Source organism: Elgaria multicarinata, chromosome 6 (assembly GCF_023053635.1).
Source record: "Elgaria multicarinata webbii isolate HBS135686 ecotype San Diego chromosome 6, rElgMul1.1.pri, whole genome shotgun sequence".
Taxonomy (NCBI): Eukaryota; Metazoa; Chordata; class Lepidosauria; order Squamata; family Anguidae; genus Elgaria; species Elgaria multicarinata.
The window spans coordinates 90197650-90213917 of record NC_086176.1 but is presented as its reverse complement, the minus strand read 5'-3'; the positions used below and the strand labels follow the sequence as shown (position 1 = coordinate 90213917).

At 41.9% G+C, this 16268-nt stretch overlaps 1 protein-coding gene across 5 annotated transcripts in view; it reads right to left on the bottom strand.

Moving 5' to 3' along the window:
• ERCC8 (ERCC excision repair 8, CSA ubiquitin ligase complex subunit) overlaps positions 1 to 16268 on the bottom strand; it is a 65798-nt gene that overhangs the window by 45415 nt on the left and 4115 nt on the right. For all 5 annotated transcript variants that reach the window (XM_063128038.1, XM_063128039.1, XM_063128043.1 and 2 more), the window contains 5 exons: positions 10808 to 10931; positions 7571 to 7652; positions 5609 to 5677; positions 2196 to 2262; positions 494 to 597 (listed from right to left, as the gene is read on the bottom strand). In XM_063128038.1, coding sequence (XP_062984108.1) covers positions 494 to 597; positions 2196 to 2262; positions 5609 to 5677; positions 7571 to 7652; positions 10808 to 10931 — 446 coding nt within the window. The remainder of the gene's footprint in view (positions 1 to 493; positions 598 to 2195; positions 2263 to 5608; positions 5678 to 7570; positions 7653 to 10807; positions 10932 to 16268) is intronic.

The following is a 16268-nucleotide window of genomic DNA, read 5'->3' as shown; positions in this document are numbered from 1 at the left end:
AGACACCGGTTTAGCACAGAAACCGCTTCCTTGGAATTGGGTGGAAAGGAGTAGTAGAGTTGGGTGTGTCATCAGTGTACTGGTGGAACCGCACCCCAAAACTCCAGATAACCTCTCCCAATGGTTTCATGTATATGTTAAATAGCATGGGAGACAAAACAGAGCCATGAGGGACTCCACAGGCCAATGGCCAAGGAGTCGAACAGGAGTCCCCCAGTACCACCTTTTGGGTCCACCCATCCAGGAAGCAATGGAGCCACTGTAAAACAATGCCTGCAAGTCCCATCCCAGCAAGGCGGCGCAGAAGGATATCATGGTCGATGGTATCAAACGCCGCTGAGAGGTCCAGCAGAACCAGCAGGGACACACTCCCCCTGTCCAGTTCCCGGAACCTGATCTTTCAGAGGGAGTGCAACCCAATCCAGAAAATATAATATATGGCATTAATCCTGTTGTACATAAATAAAACGTATTGTTTAAGTATATTGATCACCTGCTTCCGAAGATGCTTTTGACTTCTCTCCGTTATGTTGATCAAGAGTAAGTAGACAAGCAGATGCTCTCCTCACATCCCACAATTTCACTCTACTGTCAGCGCTAAAAAGTGGAGGGGGGGGAGAAACATCCACTATTGCTTGGTGGGTAATTTTTTTTCAATACATCCTCACTTCACTTCATTTCCTAAACCTGAATGTGGTAAAGCTTTCTTCGGTTAATATGTACACGAGTGGTCTTCCCCATCCAGTTATTATCAATACAATGAATTTCATATTTTCTCCAATGCGAAGAGAGTTTCTGGCCATCTTATGTATTGTATAATAAAATAATCAAAGAAGGCTTCTTAAGGCACAATCCTGTGCATGTTTAGACAGTAAAATGGTACACAAGTCCCAGCATGCCCCTGGTTGATTGGGGCATGCTGGAAGTTGTAGGCTTTCTTTCTGTCCAGGTGCAAGGTGGGTGAGCATCCAAGGTGAATAAAAAGGGACAGAATAGTCTCAGGATGCAGTAAACAGTTATACTGATGAAAAGCCTGAGGCGTTTCAGCCGCTTTCTTTATTGTTAGGCTTTCTTCAAAGGGTTGTAATAAAGTCTGCAGAGATATTTTTACAACAGATTAACTTGTGCTGTAAACACTGGTGACTGGATCCTCAAAATTTAGAGCAGTAGCCATAAAAAAATAAATAAGCATTATTAATAAAACTAAGAAACCACATCTATAAAATTCACATAAAAGCAAGTAAAACAGTTCAATATTAACAGAAGCAGCAAGAAATGAAATCTAATGAATTATATTATTCACTATTAAATGTCTAAGCATTTTTTTTAGTTACCTGGGGCCTAAAAGCATCAAAGTAGGTGACAGGCCAACACCAGTTCACTTAACAAGCATTACTTGTTCCTATGCATTGCTTGTCCTCATTGCTGCTGTACATGTTAAATCAATGTCTGGTTAAACAAAACAAGCCAGCTTTTCATTTAGCTCAACACAAACCAGTTGTAAGAAAAATCTGAACAATGTGTAGCGCTTAATGATAGAAAGTAATTAAATCATGAAAGCAGGCAATTTTTCTCTCTATTAGAAAAATACTAATAGGATATTTATCAAAGGATCCTCACTTTACCTACTTATGTCCATGCATCACCTGCTTCTGTTTTATGAGCCTGTACACTCACTGATACACATGACACAAGGCTGATTTTGAACAGAATACTATTCTGTTCAATACAATGATTGAACAGAATACAATGAAAAACATTTATTCAGTGATAATACTTAAACCTCTGAAATTAGTGTAGAGCAGCCTTCCCCCAACCTGGTGCCTTCCAGATTGGTGGGCTGGACTACAACTCCCACCATCCCCAGCCAGCACATGCCATGCTGGCAAGAGATGATGGGAGTTGTAATCCAACGCATATATCTGGAGAGCACAGGTTGGGAAAGCCTGCTCTAGTGAGTCAATGTTTTTGATAACCTAAACATACAGTTATCTCTTCCTTTTACCTCCTTTGCACCTGTAGAAATATGGTACAAATAAAGCTTACCTTGTTTAACATTTCAGCAGAAAGACATAACAAATGCAAGGGAAGAGAAATTCTCCACAATTCAACTTAAGAGTAAGAGGCTACCAAAGAATTGCAGAACAATAGAAGTAAAAATCTGATGAAATGAAAGTTGTTATTGGTTCTTTTACCTTGCAGTTGCTAAAATGTATTCATAACGTGGTGACCAAGATACTGCTAGTATTTCCTGCTTGTGACCTAAAAATATGAAGATATAAGAATCCTCAGAGGTATGCAAGGATTACTTAAATGCAAACAACTTTGGCATGATCCATCCCTGCGAAGGATCTCCAACAGGCACTAACAGAACCCTGTGTATTTATTTACGTTTATATACTGCTCAATTTCTAAATATATTCTGGAGTGATGAACAATAAAAGATAAAATAAAAAACCATATTTGAAGAAACTAATAAAAACTGTGGATGGTCAATTGAGGAAGGCTTCTCGAAATAAAGATGTTCCAGATAGAGCCAGAAATGTCAGGTTATTAGTAGTAGAGAGTCAATCATCAGTGCTCTTAATTGATGAGAAGAACGGAAGGTTTTGGATTATAGTTAATTTCCTTACTACACCACCCAACAGCTGATGCTCTCTGGATGGTTCACAACAATTACACACTGACAGCTTATACAACTATTACACAACAACAGCACAATTACAGCAATAAAAAAATTAAGGGGGACTATAAAATTGGTAATGTGATCAGCCAAAGGTAACAAGGGCGATTTTCTCAAATTTTAAATAGAGGAGATGCAATTGGAGAAACAAATACAGTGACAACATGTAGTAAGGAAGGAAGATTCTTTTGTCACAAATTTGCCTATGACATGTCATGGGATTCAGGAATGTTATTATATGTATGCTTTTGTAATCAATGATCTTATTAAGAGATTTTATTTCAGCAATTTTACTTAGTCATGGTTGATTTAGTAATACAAATGTACCTTAATAAAAGAAATAATGCAGACATGTTTAAGAGTAAGAAAAGGTCTCAAAAGGTTATTCAGAATGTACAAAACTGGAGCTCCCTTACAGGGAAGCTATACCCCACTGCCATTTTTAATTGCCTGTATGAGAAGACTAGTAGGCTGCCTAAATTGTTTTTACTCCGCTTAAGCCTTCTTGGAATGATTTTGAATGAATTATGTGTTTGAATCTATGCATGTACAAGCTTAGTACTGAGTACCATTATACTAATATTTTAATAGTAAGGACTGCCAGACAAGCCTGAATTAAGAGACAGTTTCCTGGTAATTACAAAGACTGTCGCCATAGCTAAACCTAAGGTTTATCCCTAGATCATCCAGGGGTCAAACCTGTTCATCTAGGTGACACACAGAAAATCCAGTGCTCAGGCAGGGGTGAACCCTGGATGATGCCAGGATAAATCTTAGGTCTAGCAGTGGCCTGTGTCACAATATCTAGCGTTTAGATGAGCTTCTACCCCGAGACGAAATGTTGTTGTACAGGAATTTGAATATATTAAGTTCAACAGGTGATCTAGAGTCACCTACACACAGAAGGCATATTTTTAGGGAACTGCTGAACTTAGACTTGTATATCATAAGGCGCAGCTGAATGAGGTGGGAATGAGGTAGCAGAATTCTGTCAGAATGGACAGTAGCACTACAGCCTGAAGGTGCTACATTTTGAACCCCCTTCCCTGTAAATAGAAAAGAAGCACAATAGGGAACAGACTGATGTGCTAGCATTTAGGTAGCAGGAAAAGATTTTGCTTGTTTTGTTTACCTGGAAGAGTATTCAAAATGGCACTCTCTGCTTGTAGCCTGAAGTAGTACATTGTACCAGATTAAGGATTCTAATTCTGGTGTGTTTGTGTAGGCCTGAATTCTTGCCAGCTACTACTGATTGGTGAGGAGTAATCAGCAGGTGGTGTGAGTGTGTGTAACGCTACAGATACTGTTCTGATTAACTTTGGTGCAGGGGTGGGGAACTATTTGTGGCTTAAACCTCTCCCACTCCTTTTGTTTATTCGTTCAGTCGTTTCCGACTCTTCGTGACTTCATGGACCAGCCCACGCCAGAGCTTTCTGTCGGCTGTCGCCACCCCAGCTTCCCCAAGGTCAAGTCTGTCACCTCCAGAATATCATCCATCCATCTTGCCCTTGGTCGGCCCCTCTTCCTTTTGCCTTCCACTTTCCCTAGCATCAGCCTCTTCTCCAGGGTATCTTGTCTTCTCATTATGTGGCCAAAGTACTTCAGTTTTGCCTTTAATACCATTCCCTCAAGTGAGCAGTCTGGCTTTATTTCCTGGAGTATGGACTGGTTTGATCTTCTTGCAGTCCAAGGCACTCTCAGAATTTTCCTCCAACACCACAGTTCAAAAGCATCTATCTTCCTTCGCTCAGCTTTCCTTATGGTCCAGCTCTCGCAGCCATAGGTTACTACGGGGAATACCATTGCTTTAACTATGCGGACCTTTGTTGTCAGTGTGGTGTCTCTGCTCTTAACTATTTCATCAAGATTTGTCATTGCTCTCCTCCCAAGGAGTAAACGTCTTCTGATTTCCTGGCTGCAGTCAGCGTCTGCAGTAACCTTTGCGCCCAGAAATACAAAGTCTGTCACTGCCTCCACGTTTTCTCCCTATATTTGCCAGTTATCAATCAAGCTAGTTGCCATAATCTTGGTTTTTTTGAGGTTTAACTGCAACCCTACGCAAGCTGAATTATGCCAGGGAACTGGGCCATGTCCACTAACCCCATTTGGTTCCTGATCAAAGTGCTGGCCAGGGACCCAACTTTGAAGAAAGCCTGCATGCTGCAGGTGCTTGCTGCTAGAGATCGCCACCACCTCAGTTGGGGCAGCTTCACCTGCCCTTCACCTTCCCCTACTGGGGAGAAAATGGGGCAGACAAAGCTGGTGGGATTTCCCAGGGATTCCTCTCCCCAATAACTTCACCTGAGTCTGGATGGGCCAGCTTGGCCCGAAAGCTGGAGGTTCCCCATCACTGAAGTAGCAAAACTAATAGCAGAAGTGATATATCTGAGCAACGAGACTTAGAAACTTCAGCACCCTTAGAGGTGAAACTAGGAGTCTGCCCAAGGTCAGAAATCATTACTTATTATTTATGGCATATCTAATTGTATCCATTTTAAAGTTTTCATGACCTCCTTTTCATGACTTGTTGTCTGGAAAAAAATTATTTCATTAGCTAAAATCCAATGAACTCAAACAATAATAACTTAGTCCTAGAACCTAGATGATTAGCCAATTTCTGATAATTGGTTTTCTCAGTCTGCTTAGAAAACTTGCCACTTAAAATTGTAATGATATAAAACTCAAGAAAAAATTAGCTTAAGTAAATACCAAGTTTTCATAGTGACAATTATTAATATGTGTTCAGACTCACAGTGCCGGAATAATACAGCAGTAAGCCTTTCTCACTTTGTCGTTTTCACAATTGGCACTAAACACATCTGTCCTATTACTTACAAAGAATATATTGTTCACAGCAGTTCTTTACACTGTGTAGTTTATTCAAAGTAGTTACTGTCTAACATTTATGTTTCAGATAAGAAGTACCCTGCAGAATGTGTGAACAAGATCCAGACTTCAAATCACAAAGCTGTACTTTGGGGCTTTTGGTACCAACTGTAACAGAAAAAGACAAAAAAAAATGCATTAAGGAAAAGAAAGCCATGCTCTGCACATTCAACTTGTAGTTGTTGTTGGTTTGAAAAAAAGCACACAGAGGAAATGCTAGTTTAATTACATTTAATATCTTTGGGGTCTTCAAATAGTTGCATCACAAAACTCCAAAACAATTTAAAATTTCCAAAATGTTTTTCTAATAATTACACTTCGTATCATCATTCAGCATATTTCTCAGAAGATTAAAATAAAGAAAAGAGGATGAACATGTTTCATGCTTTCTAAAAATGAACACAAACATATGTTTGAAAAATGAAATATTTGGATGTGTAGACAGAAGTCAACTGAATACAAGTTACATATTTCAGAATTTTCTGGTCACCACACCTAAAACCAGATATGATAGAGCTGGAAAAAGTGCAGAAAAGGGCAACTAAAATGATTAAGGGGCTGGAGCATCTCTCCTATGAGGGAAGGTTAGCTTGGAAAAAAGGAGGCTATTAGGAGACATGATAGAGGTGTACAAAATTATGCATGGTGTGGAAGGAGACATTTTTCTCCTTCTCTCATAATAATAGAACCTCGGGTCATCCCATGAAGCTGATTGGTGAGAGATTCAGGACAAATAAAAGGAAGTACTTCTTCACACAGTCCCTATGGAATTCACTACCACAAGATGCAGTGATAGCCACCAATTTGGATGGCTTTAAAAGGGGGTTGGATAAATTCCTGGAGAAGGCAATCAATGGCTACTAGCCCTGATGGCTATGTATTACCTCCAGTATCTGAGGCAGTAAGCCTATATGCACCAGTAGTTGGGGAACTGGGTGGGAGGGTGTTGTTGCACCATGTCCTGTTTTGTTGGTCCCTGGCTGGCAGCTGGTTGGCCACTGTGTGAACAGAATGCTATACCAGATGGACCCTCAGTCTGATCCAGCATGGCTCTTCTTATGTTCTAATGTTTGCAATTAATAGCTGTTAATGCCATCTTGCATATTCGGCCTGACCTAAGAGATGCTCTTGGTTTTCTAACAAAGCTGATCAATGAACGCAAGTCCCATTAATGCAAATTTAGATGGTGCACTATGTGCGTGTCAGTTAATACAAAAATACATAAGCTTAATTAAGAGCATCAACTGCACTGATTATTTTATTTTGGTGAAATGGTGCCTTTGATTTATCAAGACCTTTATAATCATGCTGGGGAAGGAGGAGGAGGTAGAAGAGGGCTCCTAGGAAGACATGCTTACTATACACCAATCCATGGGCTGCTTGATGCCTACTACTGCCTGCTGAACAGGTGCTTTCATTCATAAAACAATTAGCAATGTCTGGGATTCATGATAGCCAAATAAATATTGTAACAGCAGAATTGCATGGACATTTATTCAGAAATAAGTCCTATTGGACCCATTCAGAAGAAACCTTAAACCATGGCTTTAACCACAGCGTATAAGGCTTTTTGCTTTATTCACCGTGGTTAAAGCCATGATTTAAGGTGTCTTCTGAACACAGCCTGGCTTTCTGGCTTAACCATCGTGGTTAAAGCCATGGTTTAAGGTGTCTTCTTAACGGGGCCATTGTGTTCAGTGGAGCATACTCTAACTCGAAAAAGATTCAAACAGCATCACACCCTATGTTCAATATCTGCAGCTTCCTAAAATGCCTTGTTTAAATGCAAATACTTGCAGTGACCAATGGTTCCAAACAAATATGCTAAATGGAAACTGAACATAAACATATTCAAATCATCTTAGTTATGTATAATGTAGGAGAATAGCTCTGAATTAAGTTACAATGCAGTTTTGAATCTAAATGAGCTGTTGATATATCTACAAAAATGAAGAGACATTGAATAATTATCTTCAAAAGATATTTAAAATGAATACAAACCTGCAATTAAGCAATGCCTGGTAGCAACAGGAGACATGTGGTGGCAGTACACAGTTCCCTCAAAATTAAACACATCTGCAGGCTGACAGTCAAAAGACAATTGAAAGACAATGCATTTATTAAGCACCTGCTCTAACCCAAATCCTGACAAGAATGTAAAACTCTCATCTACAGCTGATACATGTTGATTGCCCATGAGCAAATGTAAATCATGGCATCAAGCCCCAGACTGCTAATACCTTTTTGGTAAAATTATCTCAGTGTTTCTTCTTGAAACACTGATCATGAAATGTAATTTGGAGGCCTTGTCTACTCTCTGCCTCCCTAGTGAGTCACCCAGGAGTGAGGTTAGCAGCAGTGGAGATTGTCTCTTCAGCTGCAAAGTCTTGCTCCTTCAGACATACAGCAGCCAGGAAGACTAAGCAGAGGAGACAGCTAGAGTGGCCAAGAACAACAAGTGTAGGAAGGCCCATCTTCAGAGCAGACAGTGACATTTGACCAATGTGAGCCCTAGCTTCTTTGGCCAATTGTGAACTCCAGCTTTTACTGGGGGTTGAGTGTTGGTCACCCCCAAACAAGTAACACTACAAGGGATTTCCCTTTTCAGGAGCCTGTTCAGGAGGCCTTGTGGGCATTAGAGACCTTCAGATGAAGTCGAGAGCATTCCCCTTTAAAAGATGGAGCAGGGCATGGCCGCTAGGTTTTGGGACTTGTTCCTGGGTAAGAGCCAGGTGGTTGGAGAGAGAACTGGCGCAACTGTGTCAGACAAAGGAACACGGAATTGTGATCCTATGCACTTTCTAGGGGGCATGTGAATTAGAAATATATTTTTAATATTAGAACCTATTTTGTGTAACGGCAGCTTAGAATTTTAGAGGTACTGGTGAAGAAAAGCAGCTTTATGGGTTAACATCTGTAATGTTTATTGGTAACCCATTTCTACACTCTCACTCTGCCTGCAGTGTACTGTGTTTTACTGCATATTAAGCCTTTTATTCCATCTATTTGCACTTTATTTGGCTGTATTTTGGTACTGACCATAATCTATGTTAGGGAACTTCGGCTACTGGGCAGTATAAAAATGCAATAAAATAAATAGTTTTGCACGGTTACACCTTTGGTATAATGTGCCTGGGCAACGATATTGATGAGGGTATGGAGGGTGTGGGAGCCCTTACTACTGCATTTACAGGCAGAGGGAGGCTTGGTGAGGGGAAGAGTGATGAGACATCTAAGAGCTATCCCCTCTTCTGGTCTTCCTACTCATTCAGCAGGATTTGGATTGCCCTGTTAACTAGCCCTCCGGCCGTGGAGTGCTGCCTGTTAATGTCAGATTGGTCCAAAATAAAACAGTCCTCATCCACAATTTGATTGTGAGCATATAGTATAGCATCAACATCAGCTGGAGGGTTGAAGGGGCTGCTGCCATCTGTGAGCAACGAATCTTCCTCAACAGACCAGTCTACTCAAATGCTGGGTATGTGTGTTTTTGTCTGTGTTCTGCCAGAGAGAATAGGGATTATGCTGGTAGGGATTATCCCAAGGCCTAGCAGTCTCCCTGCCTCAGCTAATTTCCATTGGGGTGTTGGAGAGCCACCACAACATGTCAGTGGCCCAATATATTCTGAAGCACATACTCTTGGACCTGGTGTTTTTAACCATTATGAGACTGAGAGTCTGGAATTACAGGGGTCCTGTGTCATGGTCAGACCACTTCCTGGTGAAGTCTAGATTGTCAATGGCCGTATGTATGGAATCCAAGGTACTGCTGAATGCTCTTGGAGAGTTCCTGGTTGACATGGCTGGTGCTCCTTCCAAACCTCTGGTATCTTTATAAGAACATATGAAGAGCTATGCTAGATCAGATCAAGGGTCCATCTAGTCCAGCATTCTGTTCACACAGTAGCCAGGAACCCACAACCAGCAGAACAGCAACTTCCCACCCATATCCCCCTGCAACTAGTGTACATAGGCATACTGGACGTAGCACATAGCTATCAGGACTAGTAGCCATTGATAGCCTTCTCCTCCAGGAACATAAGAATGATGAGATGGAGAAAGCTATTCATTGTGAACTGCCCAGATAGCTTTGGCTATTGGGAAATACAAAAATGTAACAAATGAACAAAATTCATAGAATCATAGAATCATAGAATAGCAGAGTTGGAAGGGGCCTACAAGGCCATCGAGTCCAAACCCCTGCTCAATGCAGGAATCCACTCTAAAGCATCCCCAACAGATGCTTGTCCAGCTGCATCTTGAAGGCTTCTAGTGTGGGAGAGCCCACAACCTACCTAGATTCCATTGTCGTACTGCTCTAACAGTCAGGAAGTTTTTCCTGATGTCCAGCTGGAATCTGGCTTCCTTTAACTTGAGTCCATTATTCCGTGTCCTGCACTCTGGGAGGATCGAGAAGAGATCCTGGCCCTCCTCTGTGTGACAACCTTTTAAGTATTTGAAGAGTGCTCTCATGTCTCCCCTCAATCTTCTCTTCTCCAGGCTAAACATGCCCAGTTCTTTCAGTCTCTCTTCATAGGGCTTTGTTTCCAGACCCCTGATCATCCTAGTTGCCCTCCTCTGAACACGCTCCAACAATTGACATAATTGTTTCCAAGCATCCTCTCTGGCGCTGTCTAAGCCAATCACCTCCCTGGTTTACCAGGGAATTATGATTGATGAAAGGCTGGTTGACACCTAAACGCAGATGACATAAATCCCATGATTGAATGCAAGTGGGAGTACATTAATGCTCCAATTGTGCCTACTTTATGGGACAGTGGTACCAGCCTTCAAATCATTTCGGCACCAGGTCAAACCTTTTCTGTTTGTCCTAGTATTTTGAACTGAACAGTCTGAGTTTTTTTGTGTTTTTGTGGTAAAATTTGTTTTATTAATGTATTGTTTTATTTACATATGTATGGTTCACTGCTGTGATATCATTTGATGAAGGGCAGTTTATAAATATTCAAATAAATACACAATTATTTAATTTTAAAAGTGATCTTTGCAACCTGGCTGGCTTCATTTCACATAGTATGGACCCCAGCTTATCAGTTTCTGAAATCTGCTACTTAATCGTCTTAATTCTTCTGCAATTGTTTTCTGGCCAACTTGCCAGAGTTAGCCAACTATTAGCCAACCAACTTGAACACCATTATTTTATTAAACCTGGAAACATTTCAAATCTCCTAACTGAGAACCTTTGATATCTAGACAAAATAATTAAATGGGACTTACTTGTAATGTGTTTGTATCCCATATTTTCAATGTTTTATCAAAGGAGCTTGATGTAAACATGCCAGTGTCATGAGGATACCATTGAACCGTCTCTACACTGAATTTATGAACTTCAGGGTGGCTTCTACAATGCAACATCAAAAAGACAAAGTTCATTTATTATATTTATTTACAAAAATTATAAACTGCCCTACATTTAAAAAAAAAAAGATTTCCAAGCAGTAAACAGTGTAGGAAGGGTGTGTGTGTGTAATCAAAATACAAAAGAATAAAAATATTTAAAATAATCTTAAAGCAATAAACCTGTGGCTGTCATTCAGGAAAGGCTTTGTCAGACACTGAAAACAAAGCATCTGTCTGACATCATCTGGTAGGAAATCCACAGAGAAGGAGCCAATACAATAATAACTCTATTCCAGCTGGGTTTTCACCAGGGGTTGGGAACTGCACTACATCTGATAGGCATATTGCCCTCTGGACAACTCACCTGCCCCTATGGACTGAATGACATCAGCTGGGCCCATGCTGATGGCATCAGGTCAGGAGGAATTCATCCATGCAGGGAAAGGGAAGGATGAGACAAGATAACTTGGCCAGTGCTTCAGGAGCACCTGCAAGTGCCAGCTGAGTGTGCAAGACTTCGTGCACTGCTCATCCTCCTAATTGGAGTGATGTGCTAAGTTAGGGGAATTCCCTTGGTATCTTCAAACACAGATCAGAGATAAGTGGATTCCTCTTCTCCCCAAGCCTACAAGCTCAGGGCAAGTCTTAGGTAGAGAGGCTCCCTATCCCCACTCTAAACAGACCTCAGGTCCATGTGGAAACACCAGGAATGCCTCATCGGATGGCCATAGTAACTGGGCAGGTTGATAAATGAGAAGGAGCTTTCTCAAATATCCTTGCTGGCTTCATACACCAATAACAAAACCTTAAACCCAGCCTGGAAACAAACAGGCAGGCGGTGGAGTTACCTCGGCAATAGTGTTACATGCTTAAAATGGATAGCCACCAACAACAGCTGAGCTGCTGCATTCTGCACTAGCTGTAGCATCTGGATCAACCCTAAGGTCAGCCCCACATGAGGGTATATTAAGTAATGCAGTCTTTTGGTTACTAGAGCCTTTATCACTATGGCCAAGTTATTCCTGTCCAGGAGAGGCCAAGACTGGTGTGCCAGCCAAAGTAGATAGAAGGCACTCTGAGCCACTGTGGCCACTTGGGCCTCCAGCAACAAAGATGGATCCAGGAGTATCATCAGACTATGTACATGTTCTTTCGGAGGAGTATAACTGTGATGTTTCACTATTTTATGCCATTTATCATTCATTCAGAGGGCATCCATCCTACCAGGATTCAGTTTTATTGGCCTTCATCCGTCTCACCATTGAGTCCAGGCACTGATCCAGGAGTTGCACAGCCTCGACTGATTCAAATGTCACAAGAAGAAGAAGCTAGGGCAGGGAGAGGGCTACACCCTCGGCAGTAGGAGAAGTGTAGAGCAGCTCAGGTAGCAGACTTCCCTGACAAGCAGCTCACCTCTACTTCTTGTAATCTGGTGGCATAGCAGAGCCTAAACAGGCTCTGCCATCTACTGGTGGCTCTGCCACAGAATAAAAATGCCACAGTGTCCTTCACTACAAGATCTCCATGTTCATATTCTGCCGGCCCCCAAGGCAGGAGTTGCATCTCAAGCATTAATTATTAATACTAAGACTTCCAAATTCTGTTCCATCTCTCCCGACAAAAAAGATTATTTGCTTACACTTTTCCATATGGTGCATGTATATATTTTTTAAAGAAATGTATGTCCTGCCTTTCAACTTTCAGACGTCTTAAAAGTGGCTTACAAACAAATTTACAATAAAATATGTCAGGGGGGGAAATTATACAATAAAGCAGGAAACACTCAAACAAATGCCACAGTAAAACAACAAAATACAATACAATTAAAGTATTCTAAATACTATTAAACCCTAAGTGAACATGGCAGACTTCGCATGTCAATGAGGTTGCCTGGTTAACACATCGGGGGAGAGGAAAGGCCCGGACCCCAGTAACTATCTGCTTGGTTACTTGAGTCCTATTTGGGGAGTACTAGGAACAAGGCCTACAGAGCGCTGGAATGGAAATAATCTTTGGCCTTGCCTCATAAACAGCATAACTGTTTCCTCTTGGAATGGCAGGCAAAGATTCTTTTGCAGCTTGGACTTCCAGATTCTGAATGATGGGAAAGCCAGATAAATGTTTGCTGTTGTGGCCAGGCCTTGAAGTTACAAAACTGGACACTTCCAATGGATGTAATGAGCCAATGCAGTAGAAGATTTTAATTTTGAGGTGAAGAGATGGACATAATCAAAAAGCAGGAAGAGTTTTTTGGGATGTTGTGGAACAGGGAGAAGTCTCACTTCTTCTTTTTATTAGACTCCATCTCAGCTTCAGCTTTCATTTCACATACATGAGTTTTTTCCTGATGCCCTTTTTCTGTTGAAACTTCTCTTACTTCTCTGGAACACAGAGAACTTTGCTTTTAGCCAGTGTGGTGTAGTGGCTAAAGTGTTGGACTGGGAGTTGGGAGATCTAGGTTCCAGTCCCCGCTCGGCCATGGAAACTCACAGACTCTCAGCCCAACCTACCTCACAGGGTTGTTGTTGGGAGGATAAAATGGAGAGGAGGAGGAGGATTATGTATGCCACCTTGGGTTCCTTGGAGGAAAAAAGACAGGATACACACACACACACACATAAATACTTTTGCTTGCAATAAGGATTAGGCTTTTCCATGCAGAGTTTTGTATGGATTTTTGCACAGCTTGGATTAATGTTTGTTACTCACTTTGACAGATTTTACTCCTCCCCTATGAGAACAGCCAGGAAACCACCCTCCCCTCCCCTTGCAGCCAGTGCGGAGTGAACCGCAGTGTATAAAATGAACCACGGCAGCTCCTTCTCTGTGCCCAGTAAACCGAGTGTGGAGAGGGTAAAAAGGGGGCAGCCCTGGGAGTGGGGAGGGGAGGAGACCGCAGAAGCTGGTTTAAACAGCTTCCTAAGCGCCGCATGGCCTCCCTGCTCCTCATAGAATCATAGAATAGCAGAGTTGGAAGGGGCCTACAAGGCCATCGAGTCCAACCCCCTGCTCAGTGCAGGAACCCACCCTAAAGCATCCTTGACAGATGGTTGTCCAGCTGCCTCCTGAATGCCTCTAGTGTGGGAGAGCCCACAACCTCCCTAGGTAACTGATTCCACCGTCGCACTGCTCTAACAGTCAGGAAGTTTTTCCTGTTGTCCAGCTGGAATCTGGCTTCCTTTAACTTGAGCCTGTTATTCTGTGTCCTGCACTCTGGGAGGATCGAGAAGAGATCCTGGCCCTCCTCTGTGTGACAACCTTTCAAGTATTTGAAGAGTGCTATCATGTCTCCCCTCAATCTTCTCTTCTCCAGGCTAAACATGCCCAGTTCTTTCAGTCTCTCTTCATAGGGCTTTGTTTCCAGATCCCTGATCATCCTGGTCGCCCTCCTCTGAACACGCTCCAGCTTGTCTGCGTCCTTCTTGAATTGTGGAGCCCAGAACTGGACGCAATACTCTAGATGAGGCCTAACCAGGGCCGAATAGAGAGGAACCAGTACTTCACGTGATTTGGAAGCTATACTTCTATTAATGCACCCCAAAATAGCATTTGCCTTTCTTGCAGCCATATTGCACTGTTGGCTCATATTCAGCTTGTGATATACAACAATTCCAAGATACTTCTCGTTTGTAGTATTGCTGAGCCAAGAATCCCCCATCTTGTAACTGTGCATTTGGTTTCTATTTCCTAAATGTAGAACTTGGCATTTATCTCTATTAAATTTCATTCCTTTGTTTTCAGCCCAGCACTCCAGCCTATCAAGATCACTTTGAAGTTTGTTTCTGTCTTCCAGGGTATTAGCTATCCCACCCAATTTTGTGTCATCTGCAAATTTGATAAGCGTTCCCTGCACCTCCTCGTCCAAATCATTAATAAAAATGCTGAAGAGCACTGAGCCCAGGACCGAGCCCTGCGGCACCCCACTCAATGCCTCTACCCAGTTTGAGAAGTTTCCATTGATAAGTACTCTTTGAGTTCGATTCTGTAGCCAGCTGTGAATCCACCTAATAGTTGTTCCATCTAGCCCACTTTTAGCTAGTTTGTTAATCAGAATGTCATGGGGTACTTTGTCAAAAGCTTTGCTGAAGTCAAGATATATGATATCCACAGCATTCCCACAATCCACAAGGGAGGTTACCCGATCAAAAAATGAGATTAAATTAGTCTGACAGGATTTGTTCCTGACAAATCCATGTTGGCTTCTATTAATCACTGCATTGATTTCAAGGTGTTTACAGATTGACTTCCTTATAATCTGCTCCAGAATTTTCCCAGGGATGGATGTCAGACTGACTGGTCTGTAGTTCCCAGGTTCCTCCTTTTTGCCCTTTTTGAAGACAGGGACAACTTTAGCCCTCCTCCAGTTGTCCGGCACCTCACCCGTCTTCCATAATTTTGCAAAGTTAATAGACAAAGGTTCTGAGAGTTATTCCGCTAGCTCCTTCATTACTCTAGGATGCAGTTCATCGGGCCCTGGAGATTTCAATTCATTCAAGGAAATTAGGTGTTCTTTGACCATTTGTTTATCAATCTCAAACTGCAATCCTGCCCCCTCAACTTCTGCTTCATTTTTTCCAGGGGGGGTCATAGACCCGCTTTTGGGAGAAGACTGAGGCAAAGTAGGAATTGAGCACTTCAGCCTTTTCTTTGTCATCAGTTATCAATTTGCCATCTTCATTAAGCAGTTGAACCACCATTTCTTTCCTCTGTCTTTTACTACTCATGTATCTAAAGAAAGCCTTTTTATTGCTTTTAGCATCCCTCGCTAATCTTAGCTCATTCACAGCTTTAGCCTTCCTGATGCCATTTCGGCACTTCTGTGCCACCCATCTGTATTCTTCTTTTGTAGCCTGGCCTTCCTTCCACTTCCTATATGTATCCTTTTTTGTTTTCAGGTCGTCTCTACGCGTCCTCCTCTAAAGCCCCCAGCTAGGGAGTCAAAATTGACTATCTAGCCGAAAAAGCAGGGTAGGAAGAGAACAGAGGAGATGATCCCTTCCATGCTGCAGCTGCTCTGCAAAGGATACTCATAGGTCCCTGCATTCAGGGACTTACAAGTACTCAGGGCGTCCTTAATCAATTTATAGACCGTTCGACTCCATCTAAATAGCTAAAATGACCACAGCTAAAACATTTAAAACTAGCAAGCAAAGATTCATTCTCACTTAAAACGTTTAAAATCAGAGAACTAACAATCAACAATTTGGGTAGCACAATCAGTCAGCTGTAAGGCACCTTCTAAGTTACTAACTCCTTCCTCTTCCAGAACCACTGCTGTAGGATACATCTTCTTGGTCATCAAGGACTTTAAGATACATACAATGCTAATTATACAACT